This window comes from Branchiostoma belcheri, unplaced genomic scaffold (genome assembly GCF_001625305.1).
Source record: "Branchiostoma belcheri isolate BF01 breed outbred unplaced genomic scaffold, Haploidv18h27 scaffold31, whole genome shotgun sequence".
Classification (NCBI taxonomy): Eukaryota; Metazoa; Chordata; class Leptocardii; order Amphioxiformes; family Branchiostomatidae; genus Branchiostoma; species Branchiostoma belcheri.
The window spans coordinates 1,910,622-1,922,452 of NW_017803921.1; the positions used below are offsets into that span (position 1 = coordinate 1,910,622).

The window sequence follows — 11,831 nt, forward strand, 5'->3', positions numbered from 1 at the left end:
CTGTTGTTATAGTTTTAGCAATTGTTGTAGTTTCAGCAGTTGTAGTTTCGGCAGTTGTAGTTTCAGCAGTTGTAGTTTTAGCAATTGTTGTAGCTTCGACAGCTGTTGTTCTAGTTTCAGCAATTGTTGTAGTTTCAGCAGTTGTAGTTTCTGCAGTTGTTGTAGTTTCAGCAGTTGTAGTTTCGGCAGCTGTTGTTCTACTTTCAGGAGTTGTTGTTGTAGCTTCGGCAGCTGTTGTTGTAGCTTCAGCAGTTGTAGCTTCGGCAGCTGTTGTAGTTTCAGCAATTGTTGTAGTTTCAGCAGTTGTCGTAGTTTCAGCAGTTATAGCTTCGGCAGTTGTAGTTTCAGTAGTTGTTGTAGTTTCAGCAGTTGTAGTTTCGGCAGCTGTTCTAGTTTCAGGAGTTGTTGTTGTAGCTTCAGCAGTTGTTGTAGTTTCAGCAGTTATTGTAGTTTCAGCAGTTGTTATTGCTTCGGCACTCGTAGTTTTAGCAGTTGTAGCTTTGACAGCTGTTGTAGTTTTAGCAGCTGTTATTCTAATTTCAGCACTTGTTGTAGCTTCGGAGGCTGTTGTAGTTCCAGCAGCTGTTGTGGCTTCGGCAGTTATAGCTTCAGCAGTTGTAGTTGTAGCTTCAGCAGTTGTTGTTGTAGCTTCGGCAGCTGTTGTGCTTTCAGCAATTGTTGTAGTTTTAGCAGTTATAGCTTCGGCAGTTGTAGTTTCAGCAGTTGTAGTTTTAGCAGCTGTTGTAGCTTCGGCAGCTGTTGTTATAGTTTCAGCAATTGTTGTAGTTTCAGCAGTTGCTGTAGTTTCGACAGTTGTAGTTTCGGCAGTTGTTGTTTTAGCAATTGTCGTTTCAGCAATTGTAGCTTTAGCAGTTGTAGTTTCGGCAGCTGTTATTCTAGTCTTAGCAGTTGTTGTTGTAGCTTCAGCAGCTGCTGTAGTTCCAGCAATTGTTGTAGCTTCGGCAATTGTAGCTTCGGCAGCTGTTGTAGCTTCGGCAGTTGTTGTTGTAGTTTCAGCAATTGTTGTAGCTTTACCAGTTGTAGTTTTAGTACTTGTTGTAGCTTCGGCAGCTGTTGTAGTTTCAGCAGTTATTGTAGTTTTAGCAGTTGTAGCTTCGGCAGTTGTAGTTTTAGCAGTTGTCGTTGTAGTTTCAGCAGTTGTTGTGGCTTCAGCAGTTGTTGTAGTTTCAGAAGTTGTTGTAGTTTCAACAGTTGTAGTTTCGGCAGCTGTTGATATAGTTTCAGCAGTTGTTATTGTAGCTTTGGCAGCTGTTGTAGTTCCAGCAGTTATTGTAGCTTCGGCAGTTGTTGTAGCTTTAGCAGTTGTTGTAGCTTCGGCAGCTGTTGTAGTTTCAGCAATTATTGTAGTTTCAGCAGTTATTGTAGTTTCAGCAGTTGTAGCTTCGACAGTTGTAGTTTTTGCAGTTGTCGTTGTAGTTTCAGGAGTTGCTGCTGTAGCTTCAACAGTTATTGTAGCTTCAGCAGTTGTAGTTTCAGCAGTTGTAGCTTCAGCAGTTGTACCTTTGGCTGTTGTTTTTTTAGCAGTTGTTGTTGTTGTAGATTCGGCAGTTGTTGTAGTTTTGGCAGTTATTGTTGGGGTTTTGGCGCTTGTTGCTTGAGGTTCGGCGGTTGTTGACAGAGTTTCAGTCAGAGTAGACGTTAGGAGTCCCGCAGCAGTGGTTGGTGAAGTCTCGGCAGTCAACACGGTTGAGGCATGTGTAGAATATGGCGATGTCGTCCAGAGTAGAGTAGAAGGTGACATCGATGTAGACGGCTGAGTAGATGCGCTAGTGATCTGCCGGGTACTTGTTATTTGCAATGTCTGTGGGGGAGTCGACGCTGCTACTGTCTGCGTTGTTGTCTGCTTGGTGCTTTTTAATGTGCTGGACACCTGACCTGACGTGGAGAAAAGACCAGGCGTGGACTGAGCAGTTGTACTGAGCACCGTACTTGTGGTAGAGGGAGCACCAGACGTTGAGACCGTTGTTGCATGGTCTAGTTCCGTAATGGTCTTGACCGATGTTGTCGATGGCAATATCTGTGTTGTCGTCTGCTTGGTGCTTTTTAATGTGCTGGACACCTGACCTGAGGTGGAGAAAAGGCCAGGCGTGGAGGCCGTTGTCGCCTTGCCTGGTTCTGTAGTGCGCTTGGCGGATGTTGTTCCGGTTGTTGTTGGAATTTCGGCAGTTGTTGTAACTTCGGCAGCTGTTGTTATAGTTTCAGGAGTTGTTGTAGCTTTAGCAGTTGTTGTAGCTTCGGCAGCTGTTGTAGTTTCAGCAATTGTTTTAGTTTCAGCAGTTGTAGTTTCAGCAGTTGTTATAGCTTTGGCAGTTGTAGTTTGAGAAGATGTAGTTTCAGCAGTTGTTGTAGCGTCGGCAGCTGTTGTTTTAGTTTCAGCAATTGTTGTAGTTTCAGCAGCTATTGTAGTTTCGGCAGCTGCTGTAGCTTCGGCAGCTGTTGTTGTAGTTTCAGCAATTGTTGTAGTTTGAGAAGCTGTAGTTTCAGCAGTTGTTGTAGCTTCGGCAGCTGTTGTAGTTTCAGCAGTTTTAGCAGTTGTAGCTTCGGCAGTTGTAGTTTTAGCAGTTGTCGTTGTAGTTTCAGCAGTTGTTGTTGTAGCTTCAGTAGTTGTTGTAGCTTCAGCAGTTGTTGTAGCTTCAGCAGTTGTTGTAGTTTTAGAAGTTGTTGTAGTTTCAGCAGTTGTACTTTCGGCAGCTGTTGATATAGTTTCAGCAGTTGTTGTTGTAGCTTTGGCAGCTGTTGTAGTTCCAGCAGTTATTGTAGCTTCGGCAGTTGTTGTAGCTTCGGCAGTTATTGTAGTTTCAGCAGTTGTAGCTTCGACAGTTGTAGTTTCAGCAGTTGTCGTTGTAGTTTCAGGAGTTGTTGCTGTAGCTTCAGCAGTTATTGTAGCTTCAGCAGTTGTTGTAGTTTCAGAAGTTTTAGCTTCAGCAGTTGTACCTTTGGCAGTTGTACTTTTAGCAGTTGTTGTTGTTGTAGATTCGGCAGTTGTTGTAGTTTTGGCAGTTATTTTTGGGGTTTTGGCACTTGTTGCTTGATGTTCGGCGGTTGTTGACAGAGTTTCAGTCAGAGTAGACGTTAGGAGTCCCGCAGCAGTGGTTGGTGAAGTCTCGGCAGTTAACACGGTTGAGGCATGTGTAGAATATGGCGATGTCGTCCAGAGTAGAGTAGAAGGTGACATCGATGTAGACGGCTGAGTAGATGCGCTAGTGATCTGCCGGGTACTTGTTATTTGCGATGTCTGTGGGGGAGTCGACGCTGCTACTGTCATCGAGGTTTCTTTAATAGTTGTAGTAGTGGGAGAGGTAGTGGTGGAAATTTGCTGCGTGCTGGTATACCCTCGTGTACTTTGTTTTTCTGTTGATTCCATGTCGGCTGTTGACATAGGAGTAGTTGTTCTAAAGACTCCGTCGGTTGATATGCTGGATGTGCCTGCTTGGGAAGTACCTTGCTGATGTGTTGATACACCTGTTGATGTATACACAGTCGATAATGGTGGTGGTAAAGTTGTCTGTAATACCGTGGTTGTTCGTTGTGAGGTGCTTGACTGAGTTGTCGCTTTGAGTGCATGACTTGTACTAGATTGTACGACAGAAGTGGTGCTCGTTGTTGCTTGATCTGCATAAGTGGTGTGTTTAGAAGATGGCTGTACTGTTGTGCCTTGTAGAGTAGAAGTGGGCAGCCCTTCTGCCGTTGTCGTTGCAATTTCGGTGGCTGCGGTTGAAAACTGCATAGATGTCAATGGCACAGTATATGGGGATGTTGAAGTAGTGAACTTGGTGGATGGTGTCCTACTAGCGGTCTCCTGAGTAGTCTGTCCACGAGATGTGGTCGAAACTTCTGCAACATCGGTGCTGCCTCTGGCAGATGTTCTCACTGATGCTTCTGTAGATGTCAATAGTTTTTTGGCAGTTGTCGGTGGAGTTCTGTGACCAGCCCTTCTGCTGTTGTTGGCAGAAAATCTAAAGCTTCGCTTGTTGTTGGCAAAATTTCTGTGGTAGTTGTAGGAATGTATGTTGTTTTTATGGGTACCGTAGATGTAGACGTTGTTGTAGACAATTCGGTGGATGCTGCCGAGCTAACTGTTACCGTAGAACCTCCCCAGGAGTGTCTGTGACGTGCTTAACAGTTCTTCTGTTGTTTTCAATGATGGCAAAGTCGATCCTGAAACTGTGGTTGACGTGGCAGTTGTAGTTTTGCGCGGGCTTGTTTCTTCTTGTGTAGATGACATGTCAGTACTTACTAAAGTGTGAGAGGTAGTAGACATTGGTTCAAGTGATGAGCGCTGTGCAGTAGCTGTTGGTGTCAGTCCAACAACTGTAGACTGTGTTGATTGTCCAATCGTGGTGGAAGCTGTAGATGCTAGTATTGTTGCTTGTGTCGTAACTTCTGTACTGGACGCTTGTAATAACGTTGTATGTTTCGTTGTCTGTTCTGCCGTCGTTTCTCCAGGGGTTTTAGAAGGAGACGTTGAAGCAATTTCTGCCGTAGATGTAATCATGACCGCAGTGGTTGGCTGCGATGTCGTGAAAGGTACAGTAGATGGAGAGATTGTCGTGGTGATCTGGGTGGATTGTGTCCTGCCATCAGTCCTCCAAGTACTTGATCCTTGAGATGTCTGTGCGGAAATAGGAGTAGACATGCTCGAAAGTTTTTCAACTGCTGTTGATGGTAAATATGTTGTAACTGGAAGAGGCGTGGTAGCTGGAATTCGCTGTGTGGTTGTCTCTTCGCTTGTAGATGCCGTATTAGTGCTTGACATAATTAACGATGTGTGAGAGGTAGAGGGTATTGTTCGATGTGATGTGCCAGGTGTACTTATTTTGATGTCTGCCCAGCAGTCTTGGAAGTCGATGCAATTGTTGTTTCTTGTTTTGTAAGTTGTGTCAAAGTGCTTAACACTGGTAGTAACGATGCTTGTGTTGATGTTAGTTTGGTACTGCCATACTGCGATGTGTTAGGAAGAGTACTTGTTATTAGTACCTGACTAGTAGAGGCAACAACAGAAGTTGGAAATGTTGTCTCCTCAGTAGAAGTGGTGAGTCTGGCTGATTTTGTCACTGTTTCATCTGTTACAATAGATGTTAGTAGCCCTTCTGTTGCTGTTGTCAGGAACTCTGTTGTAGATGTTGATGTTGGAAGTTTGGTAGATATAAAGGGTTCGGTGAATGTGGCTTTTGCTTCAGTTGAAAGTTGTGTCGATGTAGAGGATTCGGTAGATGTTGATTTTGCTACAGTTGGAAGTTGTGTCGAAGTGAAGGGTTCAGTAGATGTAGTTTCTGCTTCAGTTGGAAGTTGTGTCGAAGTGAAGGGTTCAGTAGATGTAGTTTCTGCTACAGTTGGCAGCTGTGTCGATATGGAAGGTTCAGTAGATGTGGTTGTTACTTCAGTTGGAAGTTGTGTTGATGTAAAGGGTTCGGTATATGTAGCTTTTGCCTCCGTCGGAAGTTGTGTCGCTGTATAGGGTTCCGTAGGTGTGTATTTTGTTGTAGTCGGAAGTTGTGTCGATGTAGACAGTTCTGTAGATGTAGTCTCTGCTACTGTTGGAAGTTGTGTCGACATGAAGGGTTCGCTAGATGTGGTTTTTGCTTCAGTTAAAAGTTGTGTCGATGTGAAGGGTTCAGTAAATGTAGTTTCTGCTTCAGTTGGCAGCTGTGTCGACATGAAAGGTTCGCTAGGTGTGGTTTTTGCTTCAGTTAAAAGTTGTGTCGATGTATAGGGTACAGTAGATGTGGTTGTTACTTCAGGTGGAAGTTGTGTCGATGTAAAGGGTTTGATAGATGTAGCTTTTGCTTCCGTTGGAAGTTGTGTCGGTGCATAGGGTTCCGTAGGTGTGTATTTTGTTGTAGTCGGAAGTTGTGTCGATGTAGACAGTTCTGTAGATGTGGTCTCTGCTACTGTTGGAAGTTGTGTCGACATGAAGGGTTCGCTAGATGCGGTTTTTGCTTCAGTTAAAAGATGTGTCGATGTAAAGGGTTCGGTAGATGCGGTTTTTACTTCAGTTGAAAGTTGTGTCGATGTAAAGGGTCCACTAGACGTGGTTTTTGCTGTAGTTGGAAGTTGTGTCGAATTTAAGGGTTCAGTAGATGTAGTTTCTGCTTCAGTTAGTAGCTGTGTCGACATGAAAGGTTCACTAGATGTGGTTTTTGCTTCAGTTGAAAGTGGTTTCGAAGTAAAGACTTCTGTAGATGCGGTTTTTGCTTCAGTTGGAAGTTGTGTCGAAGTAAAGACTTCTGTAGATGCGGTTTTTGCTTCAGTTGGAAGTTGTGTCGATGTAAAGGGTTCAGTAGATGTTGATTTTGTTACAGTTGGAAGTTGTGTCGAAGTGAAGGATTCAGTAAATGTAGTTTCTGCTACAGTTGGCAGCTGTGTCGATATGAAGGGTTCAGTAGATGTAGTGCCTGCTTCAGTTGGCAGCTGTGTGGACATGAAAGGTTCGCTAGATGTGGTTTTTGCTTCAGTTAAAAGTTGTGTCGATGTATAGGGTACAGTAGATGTGGTTGTTACTTCAGGTGGAAGTTGTGTCGATGTAGAGGGTTCAGTAGATGTTGATTTTGCTACAGTTGGAAGTTGTGTCAAAGTGAAGGGTTCAGTAGATGTAGTTTCTGCTACAGTTGGCAGCTGTGTAGACATGAAAGGTTCACTGGATGTGGTTTTTACTTTAGTTGAAAGTGGTTTCGAGGTAAAGACTTTTGTATATGTGGTTTTTGCTTCAGTTGGAAGTTGTGTCGATATGAAGGCTCCAGTAGATGTAAATTTTGTAGTAGTTGAAAGTTGTGTCGAAGTGAAGGGTTTGGTGGATGTAGTTTTGCTTCCGTTGGACGTTGTGTTGATATGAACGGTGCGGGAGATGTGGTTTTGGCTTCAGTTGAATGTTGTGTTGATGTAAAGGGTTCGGTAGATGTGGGTTTTACTTCGGTTGAAAGTTGTGTCGATGTAAAATATTTGGTAGTTGTAATTCTTGCTGTAGTTGGAAGCTGTGTCGATGTAAATGATTCGGTAGATGTTAATTTTGCTGCAGTTGGAAGTTGTGTCGAAGTGAAGAGTTCAGTAGATGTAGTTTCTGCTACAGTTGGCGACTGTGTCGATATGGAGGGTTCAGTAGATGTAGTTTCTACTTCAGTTGGAAGTTGTGTCGAAGTGAAGGGTTCAGTAGATGTAGTTTCTGCTTCAGTTGGAAGTTGTGTAGACACGAAAGGTTCACTGGATGTGGTTTTTGCTTCAGTTGAAAGTGGTGTCGATGTAAAGGATTCGGTAGATGCTGTTTTTGCTTCAGTTGAAAATTGTGTCGATGTAAAGGGTTCAGTAGATGTAGACGCTACTACTGTTGCTTGTGTAGTTAGTTTCGCCAAAGTGCTGAACGATGGCGATAATGTTGTTTGTGTTGGTACCTGTTCAGTGCTCGTTTTTTCTGATGTTCTAGATCGAGAAGTTGTTTCAAATACCTGACTTGTAACACCAGACGTAGAAACCGTTGTCAGTTTGTCTGCATTGGTGCTTCGTCTTGTTGTTTCTGTCAAAGTAGATGTGAGCAGCCCTTCTGTTGTTGGTGCAGTTGTAGTGGCAGCCGCGGTTGCTTGTACGGTTGGTAGTGGCGTTGTTGTCGGAACTGCGGTGGTCAGTGTGGTTGATGGCGCCCTACTAGTTGTCGATAGTGTACTTCTTTCACTAGATTGCTGTAGGGAAATATGAGCGAGTGTAGGCGAAACGGTTTCAAATAGTGTCGAAGGTATGGTTGACTTTGTAATGGAGGATGCTGACATAGTGGACTGGGTTGTTTTGTCCTGTCTGCCCTCATTTTGTGTAGATGTCATGTCAGTGTTTGACGATGTTGATGATGCTTTAAATGAGGTATAGATGGGTCTCTGTGTAGTACCTTGTGATGTGAGCCCCAAAGAAACAGACTGTGTTGGATGTTCTAGTGTTGTTAAGTCAGATTGAGCAGTTGGGGTAGGTGTAGGGTGTTTGGTGCTGGTAAGTTGCGATGCGTTAAATAGAGTACGTGTTCTAAATACCTGACTTGCTGTGGAGGTGGAATCAGATGTGTAGGCTGTTGTCCCTCGGTCTACATCGGTACTGCGTCCGGTAGTCCTTTGCGCTGTCGTGGTGTGTATTAACGTAGATGTGGGTACCCCTGGAGCCGTCGTTGGTGTGATCAATGTGGATGCAGATGCAGCTGACTGTAGGGTGCTTGTCGAGGGTACTACAGATGTAGGGATTTCCGTAGGTAGCTTAGTGTATGTTGGTCCACTGTTGGTTTTTTGAGTACTTGAAAATACATGTGTGGAGATATAAGTTGACGCACTGGATACGTCTTGTGGTGTTGTTGGTAGCAAGGTCGAACGTGAAATTGTAGAGGGCATAGTAGTTAAAATACGATGTGTGCTTATATCCTCTTGTGTTCTTATTTGCTTTGTAGATGTCACCGCAGGTGTTGGCGAAATTGATGATCTGATAGAGGTGGGAGTAAATGTAGTAGTTTGATGCGATGTACGAGTTGGAGTCAGGGGGTTCATAGTGGACTGGCTTGGTGTAGCTATTGTACTAGCCACTGTCGTGGCACTTTCTGGTGAAGATTTTGTGGATGACAATTCAAGTGTGCTTGTCTGTCCTGCAGATGTACCATAAACGGTTGTCTGTTCAAGAGTCGATGTCACAGTACTTTGATCTGTTGTTGCCGGCACTGTACGGACCGTGGTTCTTGGCAAGGTTGTACTTTGACCAGCAGGTGTAGATGGTGCACCTGTAGTGGATAGGATATATGTACTTGGGTTGCCTGTGGTCGATTTTGTACCAGTGGTGGAATGTCCTGTAGTCGCCACAACAGTAGAAAGACCTTCTGTCGTGACAAGGATTGTGCTTGTGACACTTCCTGTCGTGGCGGAAGACGAACCATATGTGGTCGGCCTCTGCGTCGAGGTACTTGCCACGGTTGTCTCTGCCAAGGAAGGCGTCAAAGTACTTTGCTCTGTTGTTAACTGCACAGTTGTTCTTTGTATCTTCGTACTTTGCTGTGCTGGTGTTGATTGAAAAAGTGTTGTCGTCTCTGTTGTTATACTAGGCAGCGATGTCTTTCGTACGGATGACGTCAAAGTGCTTTGGTCTGTTGTTACCTTCATTGTGGGAACGTTTGTTCCTTGCGCAGTCGTACTTTGCTGCATTGTGGTAGATTGAGAAATCGTTGTCGGATGGACTGAAGATGTTAAACTAATAGTTGTTGAGCTTAGTCCGGTGGTTGTGCCAGTTGATGAATAAGCTGTAGACTGTTCACTAGTTGAACGGCCCTCAGATGTGCTGAAAAGAGTGCTTGTAGCACTCTCCGTTGAGGATTTTGTGGATGACAATTCAAGTGTGCTTGTCTTCCCTGTAGTTGTGCCGGGAACGGTTGTCGGTTCAATAGTCGATGTCACAGTGCTATGATCTGTTGTTGCGGGCACTGTACGGACAGTGGTTCTTGGCAAGGTTGTACTTTGACCGGCCATTGTAGATGGTGCACCCGTAGTGGATATGATTAATGTACTTGGGCTGCCTGTGGTCGATGTAATACCAGTTGTTGCACCAATTGTGGAATGTCTTGTACTCTCCAAAGCGGTAGAATGACTTTCCGTGGTGACACCGACTGTGCTTGTGGCACTACTTGTTGTCGTAGATCCAAATGTTGTAGGCATCTCCGTTGTTGTACTCGGCACTGTTGTGTCATCCAAGGAAGAGGCCAAAGTACTTTGAGCTGTAGTTAACACCACTGTGGGACCTTTTGTTCTTTGCGCAGTCGTACTTTGCTCTTCTGTTTTAGATGGAGAAATCGTTGTCGAACGGAATGATGTTGTTGATCTACTATTTGTCGAGGTTATTCTGGTGGTTGTGCCCGTTGACGAATAAGCTGTAGACTGTTCACTAGTGGAATGGGCCTCCGACGTGCTGAAAAGAGTGCTTGTAGCACTTTCTGTTGAGGATTTTAGGGATGACAATTCAAGTGTGCTGGTGTGCCCTGTAGTTGTACCAGGAAAGGTTGTCTCCTCAATAGTCGATGTCACAGTACTTCGATCTGTTGTTCCCGGCACTGTACGGACAGTGGTTCTTGGCAAGGTTGTACTTTGACCAGCAGGTGTAGATGGTGCACCTGTAGTAGATAGGATATATGTACTTGGGCTGCTTGTGGTAGATGTAATACCATATGTTGTACCAGTGGTCGAATGTCCTGTAGTCTCCACAACGGTAGACGGTCCTTCCGACGTGACAACGACTGTGCTTGTGGCACTACTTGTTGTCGTGGATCCAAATGTTGTAGGTATCTCCGTTGTTGTACTCGGCACTGTTGTCTCTGCCAAGGAAGAGGCCAAAGTGCTTTGAGCTGTAGTTGCCAGCACAGTGGGAACGTTTGTTTTTTGCGCAGTCGTACTTTCTTGTACCGGTGTAGACCTAGAAAGTATTGTCGGCTCTGCTGTTGTACTAGCAAGGGTTGTCTCTGCCAAGGAAGAGGCCAAAGTGCTTTGCTCTGTTGTTAACACCACTGTTGGACCTTTTGTTGTTTGCGCAGTCGTACTTTGCTCTTCTGTTGTAGATGGAGAAATCGTTGTCGAACGGAATGATGCTGTTGAACTACTACTTGTTGCGCGTAGTCCGGTGGTTGTGCCTGTTGACGAATAAGCTATAGACTGTTCGCTAGTTGAACGGCCCTCAGATGTGCTGAAAAGAGTGCTTGTAGCACTCTCCGTTAAGGATTTTGTGGATGATAATTCAAGTGTGCTTGTCTGTCCTGTAGTTGTACCAGGAACGGTTGTCTGTTGAAGAGTCGATGTCACAGTGCTTCGATCTGTTGTTGCCGGCACTGTACGGAAAGTTGTTCTTGGTAAGGTTGTACTTTGACCAGCAGGTGTAGATGGTGCACCTGTAGTGGATAGGATATATGTACTTGGGCTGCTTGTGGTAGATGTAATACCATATGTTGTACCAGTGGTCGAATGTCCTGTAGTCTCCACAACGGTAGAAGGACCCTCAGTCGTGACACTGGTTGTGCCCCTGGCACTACTTGTCGTGGCAGAAGTAGATGCAAATGTGGAAGGCGTTTCTGTTGTAATAGTTACAGTTGTCTCTGCCAAGGAAGGCGTCACAGTGCGTTGCTCTGTTGTTACTAGATCTGTGGGAACGTTTGTTCTTTCCGCTGTCGTACTTTTCTCTGCAGTTGTAGATTGAGAAATAGTTGTGGAATGGACTGAAGCTGTTGAGCTATTAGTTGTCGAGCTTAGTCCTGTGGTTGTGCCAGTTGACGAAAACACTGTAGACTGTTCAGTAGTTGAAAGGCCCTCAGATGTGCTGAGAAGAGTGCTTGTGGCACTTTCTGTTGAGGATTTTGTGGATGACAATTCAAGTGTGCTTGTCTTCCCTGTAGTTGTACCAGGAACGGTTGTCTGTTGAAGAGTCGATGTCACAGTGCTTCCATATGTTGTTGCTGGCACTGTACGGAAAGTGGTTCTTGGCAAGGTTGTACTTTGACCAGCAGGTGTAGATGGTGCACCAGTAGTAGATAGGATATATGTACTTGGGCTGCTTGTGGTAGATGTAATACCATATGTTGTACCAGTGGTCGAATGTCCTGTAGTCTCCACAACGGTAGAAGGACCCTCAGTCGTGACACCGGTTGTGCCCCTGGCACTACTTGTCGTTGCAGAAGTAGATGCAAATGTGGAAGGCGTTTCTGTTGTAATAGCCACAGTCGTCTCTGCCAAGGAAGGCGTCACAGTGCTTTGCTCTGTTGTCACCTGTACTGTGGGAACGTCTGTCCTTTCAGCAGTCGTACTTTTCTCTGCCGTCGTAGA

The 11,831-nt window shown here is 44.8% G+C and overlaps 2 protein-coding genes across 2 annotated transcripts in view; both read right to left on the minus strand.

Moving 5' to 3' along the window:
- Window positions 1–11,831, minus strand: part of LOC109474467 (mucin-5AC-like) — a 32,635-nt gene that overhangs the window by 5,775 nt on the left and 15,029 nt on the right. Inside the window, exons 17-19 of the mRNA XM_019774759.1 lie at window positions 7,461–7,691; window positions 4,105–4,633; window positions 1,853–2,262 (exon numbers count right to left, since the gene is read on the minus strand). Of these exons, the coding sequence (XP_019630318.1) occupies window positions 1,853–2,262; window positions 4,105–4,633; window positions 7,461–7,691 (1,170 nt within the window). The remainder of the gene's footprint in view (window positions 1–1,852; window positions 2,263–4,104; window positions 4,634–7,460; window positions 7,692–11,831) is intronic.
- Window positions 4,630–6,666, minus strand: LOC109474556 (uncharacterized protein PB18E9.04c-like). Its single transcript, XM_019774887.1, has one exon. The coding sequence runs from the start codon at window positions 6,646–6,648 to the stop codon at window positions 4,834–4,836; it is 1,815 nt and encodes a 604-aa protein (XP_019630446.1). The 5' UTR covers window positions 6,649–6,666; the 3' UTR covers window positions 4,630–4,833.

Bases quoted from the DNA above. Each gene is read 5' to 3' on its own strand.
- LOC109474556 (XM_019774887.1), bottom strand. From the start codon at position 6,648: ATGTCTACACAGCTGCCAACTGTAGCAGAAACTACATCTACTGAACCC.